The sequence below is a fragment of the Arabidopsis lyrata genome, assembly GCF_000004255.2.
Source record: "Arabidopsis lyrata subsp. lyrata unplaced genomic scaffold ARALYscaffold_3, whole genome shotgun sequence".
NCBI classification, from domain to species: Eukaryota; Viridiplantae; Streptophyta; class Magnoliopsida; order Brassicales; family Brassicaceae; genus Arabidopsis; species Arabidopsis lyrata.
In genome coordinates this window covers 13,227,332-13,242,680 of record NW_003302553.1, presented here as the reverse complement: position 1 = coordinate 13,242,680, position 15,349 = coordinate 13,227,332, and the positions used below count along the sequence as shown (strand labels likewise).

The window sequence follows — 15,349 nt, the reverse complement described above, 5'->3', positions numbered from 1 at the left end:
ACTTTAATTTATTTGATGAATTTTTACAACTTTAGGTATATTTGATGAACCGTTGCAACATTGCCTTTTGTGATACATTTTTTAGGGCATTAACTAAAGCTTTTTTTTGAATAAAGCATTAACTAAAGTTATATCTGTTCATCTAGAGTATTATCTTGTCACCATGTTTTATTCGTGTTTTTTAGCACATACACTTAGTTCTAATAATTGTGTCTTTTACAAACAATTTATCTATTTAACCTTTCATCTCTTTGTAGCTCTATATATGTATATATATCATGTTTTTAAATGTGTTTTAAATTTATTATTTCTTTTTGTTTGATATTTTTTTTATAGAAAGTTACATTTTTTGCTATTTAACATTCATATATATACTTTGTTATCTATATCATTATTATTTTTTCTAAATAAATATCTATTTTGCTTATTTATTTAATTTTTCTGAAGATTGTCTCTTTTTAACATAATACAATTTAAAATATTACGTCTTTTTATCGTAATATTTTGATAAATATATTTTTATAGCTAGTTATATTTATAATAGTTTAGAAAATGGAAAAATTGCATCTACTCATTATAAATTTTTGTGTAATATTTTTTATTTATGGTCGTATTGTTTCACCATAATATTTTCTAATAATAATACAAATCTTAAAAAGTATTTGTGAGAGTTTACGTTTCTTTATCATATTTTTTTGTAAAATATATCTTTATTTATTGTTAAAAAAATTGTTTTGAAACTTGTTGTCTCAATTCATTATGACATTTTGTTTTTCTTCAAAATAGCCTGAAATCTTTTTCCCCGCGACATCGCGGGAGGTCTAAGTCCTAGTAATAATAAAGGTAAACTCATTTAATTATAAAATCTAATATGCCACCAAAACGAAGTTATATATCGGTTTGAGTTTATAAATGACGGTTATGGTTTAGATTTTATAATTAAACGAGTTAAATATCATTTTTGGTTTATAAACGGGTTTAGATTTTACAATTAGACGAGGTTAAATATTGGTTTGGGTTTATAAAAAACGGTTAGAGTTTAGATTTTACAATTAAACGAGGTTAAATATCGTTTTGGGATAATAAAGGATGATTAATGTTTAGATTTTGTAATTAAACGAAATTGTATATCAGTTTGGATTGATAAATTAAATGAATTTAATTTTTTTATTTTTTTTATTAGGTAGCAGAAATCAAAACAAGAAAACGAAGTCAATGAATTACATTCAAAGTCAAACAATAATATCTCTAATAACAATCAAAACAAGAAAACGAAGTAAAAAGGAAAATTTTGGATGAAGAAGGAGAAGTTGGGTCGAATGGGTTTTTTCGGGTTAGGTTAGTGGTTAATTGTAGTCTATTTAATTTCGGTTTAGAATCACTTTTAGTTGGTTATGTTTGTTTAGAAAGCAATAAACCAACTAAAATCGAATTCTATCACTACAAGAAAAATCAACATTGATAGCAGTAGAAGATAGCACATTTTCCTAAACTGCTATAAAATATGAGTTCGTAATTTTGGTTACTTTATAATAGCACCGGATAAACGCTAAGACCCCAAATCCTTTAGCGGGAAACAAAAATGACCTATTCCGCCAACACTTAGCCAAAATAATTAACTTTTCCCTCTGTTCTCGAGAAAACACAAACTTTTCCCTTTGTTCACTCTCTTTAGTAACAAAACCTAAACTTCTCAGATCCACGATTTCTCTCTAATCCAAGCTTGTCGCCGGCCATAAATCGATTCCAAGCTTGTCGCCGGCCATAAATTTCTGTTCCTCCGCAGTCACATTCTCCAGCGCCGCCGCAGACACATTCTCCAGCGCCGCCGCAGACACATTCTCTAGCTCAAATCGAAGGCATCTCTTTCTTCCCAACTCTAACTACATTCTTTCTCTCATTTCAATGTGATTTCGACTTGTTTAGATTTGATTGCAGTCCTTGAAATTATCGATTTCGCTCAATATATGCTCGATTCCAAGCTTGAAATTATCGATTTCTATCTGTTTTTTTTTTAATTTCTCTCTGCGATTTTAGGGTTCATATGATTTGAACTGTTTTTAATTGAACTGTATTCGCGATTAAGCTCAAATCCAAGCCATGTTTCAAATCTAGGGTTTATATTAATCGATCTGTTTTCTATTAAGTGCTATCCTTTTGCATGTCTGTGAATGAGAATTAGTTATCTGTGCTCGTGCTTTAGTTTATAGTTTTGAGCTTCGCCTGATGAAGAAACGAGAATAGTGTTTTGGTTTTGAAAGTTTTAATCGATTTTATTGTTAAATAGGATATTGACTAAACTAATTTTATTGTTTTGCAAGTGTTGGTGATTGCATTATTGGGGAACTGAAGCTTATCTTGTTGTTGTAATCACTCACAGGTTAGTCCTAAACTAATTTTGTAGTTTTTCTTTCTCTTACTATTGTTTTGGTTTGTTCTTCAACTTTTTTTTGTTATTTATAATGTGTTTGAGTTATATTTGAGTTTGAGTTAAACATAGTGTAATGTTTTAAGTGTGTGAAGAGTTAAACTTAGTGTAGTGCTTTAAGTATCTGAACTTGAGATAATAATTGTCAGATATTATGTGTTTGTGTTCTTGTCAGTTTGTGTTGTTGTCTTTGTGTTAATATAATGTATTATCTTGACCACAGTTAGATGTTTGAGTTTCAGATTGTGTTAATGTCTTATCTAGAACTTGAGATGGTATCTTATGGTTGAATTGTTGTTCTAAAGGTCTTACTTACGCTTAGTACATATAATGTTGGACAAGTCATGGGTCCATCTCTGCAGGTAAGGAATTAAAATACTTTAACAGTTTAAATGTTGGACAACTCTTAAATTACTTTAAGAGTTTTTTTTTTTTCCCTTCTATTCTTAAGAGTTGATCCTGCTTATGAGAGAGGTGCTCGAAAATTTGTACGAGCTGTGACTGAGGCTTTAGGAGACATTGATAAGCTAGTTTGTCCATGCATCGACTGCCGTAATATTGATCGTCACTCGGGCAGTGATGTGGTTGATCATCTTGTAACAAGAGGAATGGATGAGGCATACAAGCGGCGGAGTGATTGGTATCATCATGGAGAAGTGAGCTCTGGGGCTGAAGTAGAAAGCAAAGTGAACCACTGGAATGAGGAGATATTTGACTTATATAAAGCTGCTGAATATTTAGATGAAGAGTTAGCTAGTAAAGGTGACTTAGGTGAGATTGTAGAGGGTGACTTAGTTGAGATAGCTGAAGGTGAAGACAAGAGAGAAGATGAGTTTCTTGCAAAGCTAGCAGATGCGGAGACACCATTGTATCCAAGTTGTGCGAACCATAGCAAGCTATCAGCTATTGTGGAGCTGTTTAGAATTAAGACAAATAATGGCTGGTCTGACAAGAGCTTCAATGAACTGCTTGAGACATTGCCAAAGATGTTACCCAAGGAGAATGTGCTTCACACATCATTGTATGATGTGAAGAAGTTTTTGAGAGCTTTGATATGGGATATGAGAAGATCCATGCGTGTGTAAATGATTGTTGCCTATTCAGAAAGAAGTACAAGAAGCTCGATAATTGTCCAAAATGCAAGGCTTCAAGGTGGAAGGTTAACATGCACACTGGTGAAGTAAAGAAAGGTGTCCCACAGAAAGTATTGAGATACTTTCCAATAATCCCACGGCTTAAGAGAATGTTCAGAACTGTGGAAATGGCGAAGGACTTAAGGTGGCATTTTAGTAACAAGAGCAGCGATGGAAAACTCCGTCATCCTGTAGATTCTGTTACTTGGAAAAAAATGGATGACAAATACCCTTCCTTTGCAGCTGAAGAAAGGAACATCCGGCTTGGACTTTCCACAGATGGATTTAATCCGTTCAACATGAAGAATACTAGGTATAGTTGTTGGCCTGTTCTGTTAGTTAATTATAATCTGCCTCCTCACTTATGTATGAAGAAGGAGAACATCATGCTTACCTTGTTGATTCCTGGACCACAACAGCCTGGTAATAGTATTGATGTTTACTTAGAACCACTAATAGATGATTTAAACCATCTGTGGAAGAAGGGAGAGTTGACTTATGATGCCTTTAGTAAAAATATTTTTACTCTTAAGGCAATGCTTCTTTGGACTATTAGTGATTTTCCTGCTTATGGAAATCTTGCAGGCTGCAAAGTTAAGGGTAAAATGGGATGTCCTATATGTGGAAAAAACACAGATAGTATGTGGCTGAAATTTAGCAGAAAGCATGTTTTTATGTGTCATAGAAAGGGATTAGCACCAACACATAGTTATCGGGATAAGAAGGCATGGTTTGATGGGAAAGCTGAACATGGGAGAAAGGCTAGAATATTAACTGGTCGTGAAATTTCCCAAAATCTGAGAAACTTCAAAAACGATTTTGGTAATGCTAAAGAATCTGGAAGGAAGAGAAAAAGGACTGAATATCTTGACTCAGGATCTGATATTGATGATGAATCCAGTGAATCAGAAGAAGAGGAAGAAGTAGCAGTTGACGAGGAAGAATTATCAAGATGGAAGAAAAGATCCATTTTGTTCAAGCTGGAGTATTGGGAGGTATGTTTAATTGATTAACTTTCAGAATTAGTCAATTATACTATGGGTTTAAGTTTGGTTTTGTTGTATTTGCTAGGATCTCCCGGTGAGACATAATTTGGATGTAATGCATGTAGAGAGAAATGTGGCTGCAAGCATTGTCTCTACATTGTTGCATTGTGGAAAATCAAAGGATGGTCTTAATGCTCGTAAAGATTTGCAAGAACTTGGGATAAGAAAGGATTTACATCCTAGTACACAAGGAAAGAGAACTTACCTTCCAGCAGCTCCTTGGTCTTTATCAAAGAAAGAGAAGAAAATTTTCTGCAAGCGGCTTTTTGATTTTAAAGGTCCAGATGGATATTGCTCTAATATATCAAGGGGTGTATCATTAGAGGAGTGTAAGATAACAGGTCTCAAATCACATGATTATCATGTATTGATGCAACAGCTACTCCCAGTTGCACTTAGAGGATTGTTACCAAAAGGACCTAGGACAGCAATCTTTCGCTTATGCGCATTCTTCAACATGTTGTGTCAGCGAGTTATTGACAGGGAGCAGATTTCAGTAATGGAAGCTGAAATAGTTGAAACTCTCTGTATGTTTGAAAGATTTTTCCCACCCAGCTTCTTTGATATCATGGTACACTTGACAGTTCATCTAGGAAGGGAAGCTCGTCTTGGAGGACCAGTCCATTTTAGATGGATGTACCCATTTGAAAGGTATAGCTTCTGTTATATACTTCATCCTTTTTATTCTTGAAAACACAAAATCTGTTTCATTACTAATGTTTATATTTAATACTTTGCAGGTACATGAAAGTTCTGAAAGACTTTGTTAGAAATCCTGCAAAACCGGAAGGTTGTATCGCAGAGTCTTACCTTGCAGAAGAATGTGTGCAGTTTTGTAGTGATTTTCTGAAAAAGTCAACTAGTGTAGAAGAAAAACTGGATAGAAATACAGAGTATGAGAATATCTCTATTCTAGAAGGTCGGCCTATATCCGCAGGCACTTCATTTACTCTCACTGAAATGGAGAAAAATATAGCACATCTTGCTGTCATTCAGAATATTGCTGCCTTGGATCCTTATGTGGAGTAAGTTTCTGTAATATCTTCTTACTTGATTTGTTTCTTTGGTATCCGCTGAGACTAATTGTTCATTTTTTTTTTGTTTTTCAAGCATGCACCTGCAATATCTACAAGACTCATATCCAAGATGTAGACGTGAAGCATCACTGTTGTGGACTATGCATGCTCAGAAATTTGCTACTTGGTTAAAAGAGCAGGCAAGTAATAATATATCTGAATGGTATGCATTCATGATTCTGGTTTTCATATCCTTTTGTTTCTGACTGTTCTTTGTTTTTTTTACATTTGGTAGATACCAATAGTTTCAAATGGACATGAAGATACTCTTAAGTGGTTGGCTTATGGTCCTCGGTGTAGTGCTAGGTCTTATACAGGGTATATAGTTAATGGTCAACGGTTTCACACAAGCTCACTTCAAAGAAAAAGTCAGAATAGTGGGGTTTATTATGAGGCTACTGCTATGTGTAGATCTAGTGCTAAAGATACTTCACAAGTGTTTGATTTGGTATCATACTATGGGAGAGTCACTGATATCATACTACTTGATTACAATGTGTTTTATGTACCTCTATTCCGATGTCAATGGGCAGTAAGAGGTAATGGAGTTAAGGTCGAAGATGGTTTCACGCTTGTTAACTTGAATCAAAGTCAAGTCAGCTTCTTGAGGGATCCATACATATTAGCCTCTCAGGCAAAACAAGTGTTTTATTCAAGAGAAGATGATTCATCAAGTTGGTATGTTGTCATGAAAGGTTCTTCAAGAAGATACAGTAAGGAAGATGTTGAAGACGGAAATGCAGATATTGGACCATTGCCATCAGATGTTGACATGGATCTTGAGATGGATGAAGCTGAAAATGCTAGAACTGATTGTGAAGGCATATATGTGTCAAATGTAGCTTCTTGTTCATTTTCAGCTTGTCTTGTTTATACTCTGTCTGGTGTCTGCCTAGTCTTTATTATACATCACTGTCATTTAGATTTTCTGTTAAATGTATTTTATCAGCATCAACATGTTCTAATTTATTGTTCTTACATGCAGTTGAACTGATATGGGGCGTCCAAAGAAGAAGGGTGGACAAAAAAAGAAAAGTAAGGCTGCAAAAGACACTGATGAACCAGAATTTATATGTACTGTGGAACCACAGACTGAGGCAGCTGAAGTACAAGGAGAACAAGAGACTGAAGCTGCTGAAGTACAAGGAGAACAAGAGACTGAAGCTGCTGAAGTACAAGAAGAAGAGCATAGATCAGATGTAGACGTGACTGAAGCAGCTGAAGTGACTGCTAACAATGAGGAAGAACCTGAAGGTGAGCTTCAGTTGACAGATGAGAATGAGCGTCCAGCTAAGCGCAAGAGACATAGAGGACCAACAAAGATGAAAAACATCGCAAAGGATCCAAATGTTCGAGAAAGAGTTGACTACACTCTCATGGGAGATCCTTATGGTCCGGGATCAGTGAAGTTGTCATCTTATGTAGGTCCATTGGTACGGGAACATGTACCAATCACAATTGATACTTGGAAGAATGTTAGCGAAGAAATCAAAACTGTTCTCTGGAAATCTATTCAGGTAATGTTTTCTATCCAATTTGAGCATTTCTTTTTTTCCATAACTTAAGAGCAGTTTAAGTTTTTTACATGTTTTCTTGGCAAGTGAATGCAGGCAAGATTTGAGCTGGATGAAGAGTTTCAAAAGGTTGCTGTGCTAAAGCAAATGGGAAATTTGTGGAGATCATACAAATCCCGCATAGTGAGGGACATTAATGGGGATACTAATAACCAACAGAGGATGAATCTGAGACCAAATAATATTAATCCAGCTGATTGGCGGAAATTTGTGAAAATCAAAACAAGTGCAAGCTTTAAGGTATTGATTTCAACTGTTATGTTTATTTGATGGTCTGTTGGTGATTAACATGTTTAATTATCAGGTTGTGAGTGATAAATATAAAGAAAGGAGAAGGAAACAGATTCCTCACACTACTAGTCGTAAAGGAATGGTCAGACTAGCAGAGGATATGGTAAGCATATTTCTACTTGTAAGTTTACAGTTATATACCATATACCCTTAATGATATTTTACCTTTTTTTCCAGAAAATTGAAAGTGGAGATCCATCAGAAGTGACTAGGCTGAAGGTGTGGGTCAAGTCGCGTACCAAAAAAGATGGTACGCCAGTGAATACGAATGCAGCTGAGAAGATTGTAAGTTGCAAATTAGTCACAGAATGTGTATTTGAATTTGGTTCTCTTACATGTTAGACTCAGAATCTGTATTTTTTGTTTGCAGAAAAAGGCAGCTGAGCTGGTTGGTAGTGATGCTCCAACATTGACAACAAATCCAGAAGAAGATCACCTCTCCCAACTTCTAGGACCTGACAATCCTGGTCGGCTCAGGGCAATGGGTAGAGGCATGAGTAAGACAAAATTAGCTTGTTTCCAAATAAAGACCAAATGTATGACTGACATGCAAGAGAAGCAAGTTCAATTGGTTAAGAAGGTCAATGAATTACAAGAGGAATTACTGAAAATCAAGAATCAGGTTAGATACTTTATTAGTTCTCAAATTATACATTTAGTTGCTGAGTTATTACATAGATTTTGACTAGTTTTAAATATTACAGAGACAAGAAGCTGAAATAGGTGAAAACTCAGCTGCTAGAGTAAGTTAGATCACATCAATGTCTGATATCAGTGATTCCTTATTTTTATTTTATAATTGACATTTTTCAAATCAATATTTTGTAGAGTGTGAACAAAAGAGCACTCCCAAAGTGTGTGTTGTATGATTGGTCTGATTCTGATGAAAACATTGCTGAGGGGCGAATTCTTTCTTCTGATCCTGATGACTTGGTGAATAACTGTCGCCTAGGCCCTACAGATCTTAAAGTGTTGGTAGAAACTGCTACCAAACCAGATGCATTCCTTTGGAGACCAGCAAGTAACATGTTCACGGTTGAGGAAGCTGTTGGACAAATAATTGCTTGGCCAGCCTCTAAGTGTGTTCTAGTTGACAAGGACATCCAAATAGAAGATATTGCGCCTCTGGTAAATTTTAGTTTTCAGCTAGAACCATATTACTTGATAGATAGAATCATGATCAATATACTGATTCAATTTCTGTTTTGAAACCGTTTGATAGGGTCTTAGAACAAATTCTCTGAACAAATGCAAACTACTAGATTTGTCTAGCGATGAAGTGATTGTTGCTGAAGGTCGTTGGCAGACACAAGAACCAAGCGCATTGGTTAATGGACTCCCTCTCGGACCAAAGGCAGTTAAAGTATTTGTGGATCAAGTCCATCAGCCTGAAACTTTTATATGGAGGCCTACCATGGAAATGACATACCTTGAGGACTGTGTTATGGCTTTTGTATCTTGGCCTGTCAGTAAAGTTGTTTTTGAAAATTCAACAACAGGTCACAAATCTCCTCTTCAGAATTCTGCAGCAACTGTATCAGGTTCTAAATCTGTACCAGGTGCAAAATCTGTAACATCAGGCCCTAAATCTACAACAGGTACAGGTTCTGAATCTCCTATTGAGGATGCAACAGGTACAAGCTCTCCAATGAAGAAAACTCTTCCAGATTCACAGTCTCCTCTTCGAAAATCTCAGGTAGATGTTTTGGATATGTTATTAAGTTGCTTATGCTTAGTCTTCTGACTGTTGGTTTATTTATATTGGCAGCGTATTAGTAATCAAGTTGTTTCAAAGGAGAATAAGAAGTGCAAGCTGATGGATATTACCGGAAGGAAGCGGGTAGTTGCTGAAGGACGATGGGTTTCAAATGACCCAGATATGAAGGTCCATTTTGTTCCCTTGGGTTCTAATGGAGTTAAGGTGTGGGTAGATATCGTGAAGGTAAGTGATGCAGCAGTTTGGAGGCCATCTGATGAAATTGTGACTTTGGAAGACGCATTTGGCACAACTCTTGCATGGCCAGATGACAAGGTGATCATGTGTTAAACTTCTGCTTGGACATGAGACTTGGTTTAATTTAGTATTCTGTGTTTAGTATTCAATGCTGCTTTTGGTACAACTACTCCTTGGACATGAGACTTTTTTTTTTGTATTCTGTGTTTGGGCTTCTGTAATATATGGATGTTGGATTGTTATCAATGGGGATTGTCAGTACTTTTATAAAACACGGTTGTGTCATGAAAACAAGTACAATAGCATCCAAAAAAAAATTAAAATCAGTGTCATGTAACATTTTAGTAATGCTATGGTAAAATCATCTATCGTAGCTGTCAAACTGAGTAATTACATAAATTTTACAAACTAAATAGGCGCTATGATATAATATATTACAGCATAACATACAGCTATAATAAATTAAAGTAACTCTGTTCAATATAGCTATGGTAGCGCTACATAACATAGCATGAATAATAACTTATTACATAATTAAAAACAAAATTTAACGAATTAAAAAAAAGCGTTTTCTTAGAGCTATGGTAGAAGTCTCTAACATAGCATACAAAAAACACGCTATTGTATGTGTGGCACCTACCATAACTGGGGCAGAAACAGCGTTTATGAAAACGCTATAAATGACATATTATAGCGTTTCTCTCGTGATATCAATGTTTAGAACTATTTCAGGGAGATTTAGATTTCGAACTTTTAGTTTAGGGGGATATAGGTTTCGAATTTTGATTTCGGAGATATTTAGCATGTGGTCATAGATTGGTGTGGATCTATTATAATGTTATACTTTTCGTGGGAAAATAGATCGTTTTTAGTCAAAATTTGAGTAAAGAAGTGAAGAGAAGATTGAGAGTCAAAGTTCAAGAAGGAAGACATGAGTAACAACACACAGGCCCGGCCCGCCCATAAAGCAAGTGAAGCATGTGCTTTAGGCCACACTTTATATTCTAAAAATATGGGCTATAATACAAAGCTTTTTCGTTAGCTAAGATGGTTAAGTAGTCTTTTGGACTTGTCTTAAACCTGAGTTCAAACACCCAAATGAGCATATTTTTGTTTTTTTTTTTACATTCTATGAATTACCTAATATTATATATTTAAGAAGGGCCACATATGAAAATATGCTTTAGGCCTCTACTATCCTAGGACCGGCCCTGACAACACATCAAGACGTTGCAACAATGAGTTCTAAAGATGTCAAGCTAAGAGATTTTGGAAGGCAAAGAAGGAAGTTGGCCAAGTACGTAGGCGAGACCGAAGGAGTAGATGGTGATTTTTTGTCGAGTATCTCTAATAACAATGTGGTGATTACATTCAAAGTCAAACAATAATATCTCTAATAACAATCAGTGGCGTGCTTCATATTTAATAAAATAGGCAATTGTCTAAGGCCACCTTAAACCTCTCTAAACCTGGCACCGCACTAGTATTATAGTACTTTTTTGGCACGATATATCCACATTCAGTCTTTTTATATATGTAACTATGTCGGTCAATAAGTAATGTACACGATTCGTCTTGTTTGCCTAAAAGAAAAAGATTCGTTTCTGTCTATAAATGAAGGCCATCCCAAGAAAGTAAAAAAGCAGATCTCAAAATATGGTTTCATAACTCTCGTTTTTCTCTTCATCAATTCCTCTTGTGCTGAATTCCTAATTCAACAGGTATTTTTATTTTTTATTTTTAAAGCTATTTTAATTTTTAGACAGAGGCTTACATTTGGTTCTTTTTTGGACAAATCCATTGGCTTTTTAAACGTAGTTTTTAACAATAATATTAACAACGTAGTTTGTTTTCTTAACAATAATAACAGTTTTTTTTTTTTTGTCTTTTGGTATAACATTCGATTTAGTTAGTTCACTTCAAGCAAACTCATAAAAAAATATTCTGAAATTTTCGTATGAGGTAAGTCACTCAAGTCTTTCCCAATCAGGTTTAATCCAATCCTATGAATAGAGGAGGTTGTGGTGGTGGCCCTGGTAGAGGCGGTCGTGGTTTTGGTGGCCGCGGCCCAGGAGGTCCTGGTTTTGGTGGCCACGGCCCAAGAGGTCCTGGTGGTCCTGGTCCTGGTTATGGTGGCGGCCCAAGAGGTCCTGGTCCTGGTTATGGCGGAGGAGGAGGTCCTGGTCATGGTCCTGGTCCAGGTTATGGTGGAGGAGGAGGTCCTGGTCCTGGTTATGGGGGAGGAGGAGGTCCTGGTCCTGGTTGTGGCTCAGGGACAGGCGGCGGAAATCAGGGGCAAGGAGGTGGTAAATAAAATGAGTTTCTTAGTTAAACACTAAAACCAATTTCTTGATTTTCTTGGAATTTTTTTTTAGATTTTTTTTTAACTGGAGTGACAGGAATGTGGAGAGATGAGCGACCACCAAACAAGATACTGACTATAACAAGTTTCTCCGTGATTCAAGGGAGAGGAGAACCCTACGAATCCTCTGTCTTTGAGGCCGGTGGTTACAAATGGTAAAGAACTACACTTCCATAATTTTTTGTTCACTTTTTACATATATATATTTGAGTTTATTTTGATGTGAAATTAAAAATGAATCAGGAGATTAGTTTTGTACGTGAATGGTAATCAAAACGATGGTGGAAATAATCATATTTCACTTTACGTGAGGATCGAAGAGACAGAATCTCTTCCAAGAGGCTGGGAAGTCAATGTTGAACTCAAACTCTTTGTCTACAATGGGAAGCAACGCAAGTATTTGACTGTTACAGGTAGTTAAGATGTTTATGGAATTTTACTAGTCCATTATATATTTATAGATACATATTTTTTTTTTTGGTTTTAAAAAAAAAATTGTGGATGTAGATTTCAAATATTAGTGTGACATTTTCCATGAACGGAGTTGATGTGACTTCCATGTGTTTTGCAAAATTGTGGATGTAGATGGAATAGTGAAACGATACAACGATGCGAAAAAAGAGTGGGGATACGGAAAATTGATTCCTCTTCCAACATTCCTTGACACGAACCAAGGTTACCTTGAGCAGGACACTGCTTCTTTTGGTGCTGAGATTTTCATCGGTACACCGGTCCAGGTACAAGAGAAAGTCACGTTCATATCAAACCCTCCAAACAATGTTTTCACTTGGAAGATACTTCATTTCTCTACCTTGGAAGATAAATTCTATTATTCTGATGATTTTCTTGTTGAAGACCGATACTGGTTAGTACTTTTGTTAACCATATCTTTTAGATCGAAGTCTAAAAATTCTTAAAGATTGCATCTGTTATGTGAATTCCGCAGTAGTCAAGTACAATAACGGTTTTTGGTTGATATATAATCAGGAGGTTAGGATTTAACCCAAAAGGTACTGGAGATGGAAGATCACAAGCAATCCCAATCTTCCTATATGCTCAAGGTCATAAGCCAAATGCAGTTGCTACAAACACTTGGGGAGCGGTTAATCTGCGGTTAAAGAATCAACGAGGCTCCAACCACAAACAAATATATTGTAAGTAAACTAATTAACCAAAAAAATAAGTAACAAAATGGTAATCTCCAGGATAAAGTAAATGAAATTAATAGTTGGTATAAATTGTTTTTTTGCAGCTGCAGCTTGGTACCCCACTCGAAGCGATTATGGTGTGGGAGTTAACACTATCATATCGTTAGCAGAATTCAATGATGCATCGAAAGGGTATATGGTGAATGATGCCATTATCTTTGAAGCTGAAATGGTGAAGGTCTCTGTGACCAACATCGTCTCCGTTTAATTATCTCTACTTTTCTATCATCGATCAAACAACCTTATGAACAAGGAGACGTTTGATGAGTTTTAATAAGATTAAGTTTACAATGCATGTGATGTAATCGTTATTTCCTGGTCGGTCTATTTTCGTTGTCAATAAAATGAAAGTCTCTTGGTTTGAAATATTTTTAAAGATGTTGGGAAAAGTTGGAGTGTTTAACTATAAGGATAAAGTTCGGTTGGTCTTATGTGTTTAAGGGCCCAAGTATTGTCTCCATGTAAGGATGATGATGACGCGTAAGGACGTTGAAGGATGTTTCATCTTAACAAACAGAAATTGTATTTGTTTTGCCATGCATATCCGTTTTTTCTTTCTATTTTTTGTTTTGGTAATGACTTATTATAACAAATCCTATTGGTTTCTTCAATGCCAGTTGTTTTTTTGTTAAAATACAACACAACTAGGATATGACCCGCGGTACACCGCGGGTTAATTATTTGATTTTTTTAATCATTTTGTAAACTGATGAATTTGTTGTTTATAATATTATTTGTTGTATACCGCGGATCACATGCGTTGTAACTAAAAAATAAAAATTTTAAGTTGTATTTGTTTAGTTTAGTGTTTAAGATTGTATAATTGTATTTTGATTTGTTAATTCTAGGATTTTACCCGTGGTATATTGTCCGTATTAATATCGACCCAAACCCGTCTCACTATATATTCCCGTCTTGTGAAATTAAACATCATTTTGTTATTTTTTTAATAACACTTTTATTTAAAAGACATATAATTCGAGTCAATTTAAAAGTTTGCTTTCAAATGGTTTCCATAATATATATATATATATTTTTAAATTAATGTGTGTTTTTGGACCAACCCGTAAAAACAATTTATAATTTTATCTTAAAATACTAAATAATTGTATTTTGATTTGTTAATTTTAGGATTTCACCCGTGGTATACGGTCCCGCTTTGGATAATTGTAGAAATTAAGGAAAGATCTAAATGATTCAATTCCGGGTCAGAAAAAAAACGACCTAATTAAATGCGCAAATTTGTTCTTCAAAAATGTTAATATATATTACACACATACTTTTTTCTTCATTGATTAAGTAATATATGTCCGTTTCAAAAAATTTGAATCATAGCATATGTAGGAAAAAATCTAAAGCTTTATTAACTACATATATTTTATAATAATTCAAATAATATAAATATAAGATCAAATAAAAGTGAAATGAGAATCATATATTTATGTATAAATTAGGTAGAGAGGTTTTAGGAAATTAGCTCAAATTTGTTATATTAGCATTAAATCATCATATTTGATTTCCTTATCTATAAAAATCATAAATAATATACCATAAATAAAGAGTTTAGATATAGTAATTAATTGAGAAAATATTTTATTAATTAATTTCGTTTTTAAATTTTGCCAAAATTTAAGGAAAGATCCGATTGAGATTTCCGGGTCAAAATTGAATCAAAATCCGACCCGATTAGGATCCCTTAAAAGTGTTGCAAAAATGTATAGTAGATATGTTACTCTCTCTTTATACTATTTTTAGGTGATATTCTGTTAGTTAGTTGGTTCATATTCGCAAGAATTTAGAAGACTTATTAATTAGTTGCTACTTGCTACAAAGGGTTTTTATTTGGAAAATACTAGGGTTCACTATTAGGGGTGAATCATTTTAGGAAATTTGGTCTAATGTGTCATTCATTGTAGCATAACTTACTGAAATTACCACAAATCATAAACCTTTCGAAATATGCCAAAATTGAACTTTAAGAAATAAAGAAGAAGACGAAAATAACCTTGCTATGTGTTGCTGTGTTTGGCGAGAAATTTAATGAGTAAGGTTGGTGCACGTGATGTGACGTGAACCGTTTGGCATTTATTGTGGACAATGCCACGTTTCTTCGGTGAAAGACTGTTAGGTACGAATATTTAGCAACTAAAGACGATTGTTTAAGAAAGAGATTGGAGAGATTTAGTAGACCAAATTTCGTAGGACATAGCAAAACTTGTCCATGGAGATTTACAAACTTGTTGGATTTACGAACATCAATGTAAAGGGTATGGACAA

At 34.8% G+C, this 15,349-nt stretch overlaps 4 protein-coding genes across 5 annotated transcripts; all 4 read left to right on the top strand.

The window, feature by feature from the left end:
* The first annotated feature begins 3,488 nt into the window (after positions 1–3,488).
* Positions 3,489–5,387, top strand: LOC110230330. The gene is made up of 2 exons (XM_021032899.1): positions 3,489–5,258; positions 5,348–5,387. The coding sequence occupies exon 1, from the start codon at positions 3,594–3,596 to the stop codon at positions 4,572–4,574; it is 981 nt and encodes a 326-aa protein (XP_020888558.1). The 5' UTR covers positions 3,489–3,593; the 3' UTR covers positions 4,575–5,258; positions 5,348–5,387.
* Positions 5,388–7,411: 2,024 nt separating this feature from the next.
* LOC110230328 lies at positions 7,412–9,111 on the top strand. Its single transcript, XM_021032897.1, has 5 exons — positions 7,412–7,497; positions 7,562–7,651; positions 7,726–7,833; positions 7,919–8,676; positions 8,771–9,111. Exons 1-4 carry the CDS (start codon positions 7,420–7,422, stop codon positions 8,231–8,233), a joined length of 591 nt encoding a protein of 196 aa, XP_020888556.1. The 5' UTR covers positions 7,412–7,419; the 3' UTR covers positions 8,234–8,676; positions 8,771–9,111.
* A 16-nt stretch (positions 9,112–9,127) lies between these two features.
* Positions 9,128–9,774, top strand: LOC110230329. Its single transcript, XM_021032898.1, has 2 exons — positions 9,128–9,244; positions 9,317–9,774. The coding sequence occupies exons 1-2, from the start codon at positions 9,197–9,199 to the stop codon at positions 9,593–9,595; spliced, it is 327 nt and encodes a 108-aa protein (XP_020888557.1). The 5' UTR covers positions 9,128–9,196; the 3' UTR covers positions 9,596–9,774.
* A 1,329-nt stretch (positions 9,775–11,103) lies between these two features.
* LOC9321812 lies at positions 11,104–13,586 on the top strand. Of its 2 annotated transcripts, none has more exons than XM_002885700.2 (7): positions 11,104–11,223; positions 11,493–11,808; positions 11,902–12,019; positions 12,108–12,277; positions 12,450–12,729; positions 12,852–13,018; positions 13,117–13,586. In XM_002885700.2, exons 2-7 carry the CDS (start codon positions 11,508–11,510, stop codon positions 13,278–13,280), a joined length of 1,200 nt encoding a protein of 399 aa, XP_002885746.2. In that variant the 5' UTR covers positions 11,104–11,223; positions 11,493–11,507; the 3' UTR covers positions 13,281–13,586. The 2 variants fall into 2 exon arrangements, with proteins under 2 accessions (XP_002885746.2, XP_020888555.1); XM_021032896.1 differs by having other exon boundaries at positions 11,106–11,223; positions 11,493–11,805.
* The last annotated feature ends 1,763 nt before the right edge of the window (positions 13,587–15,349 follow it).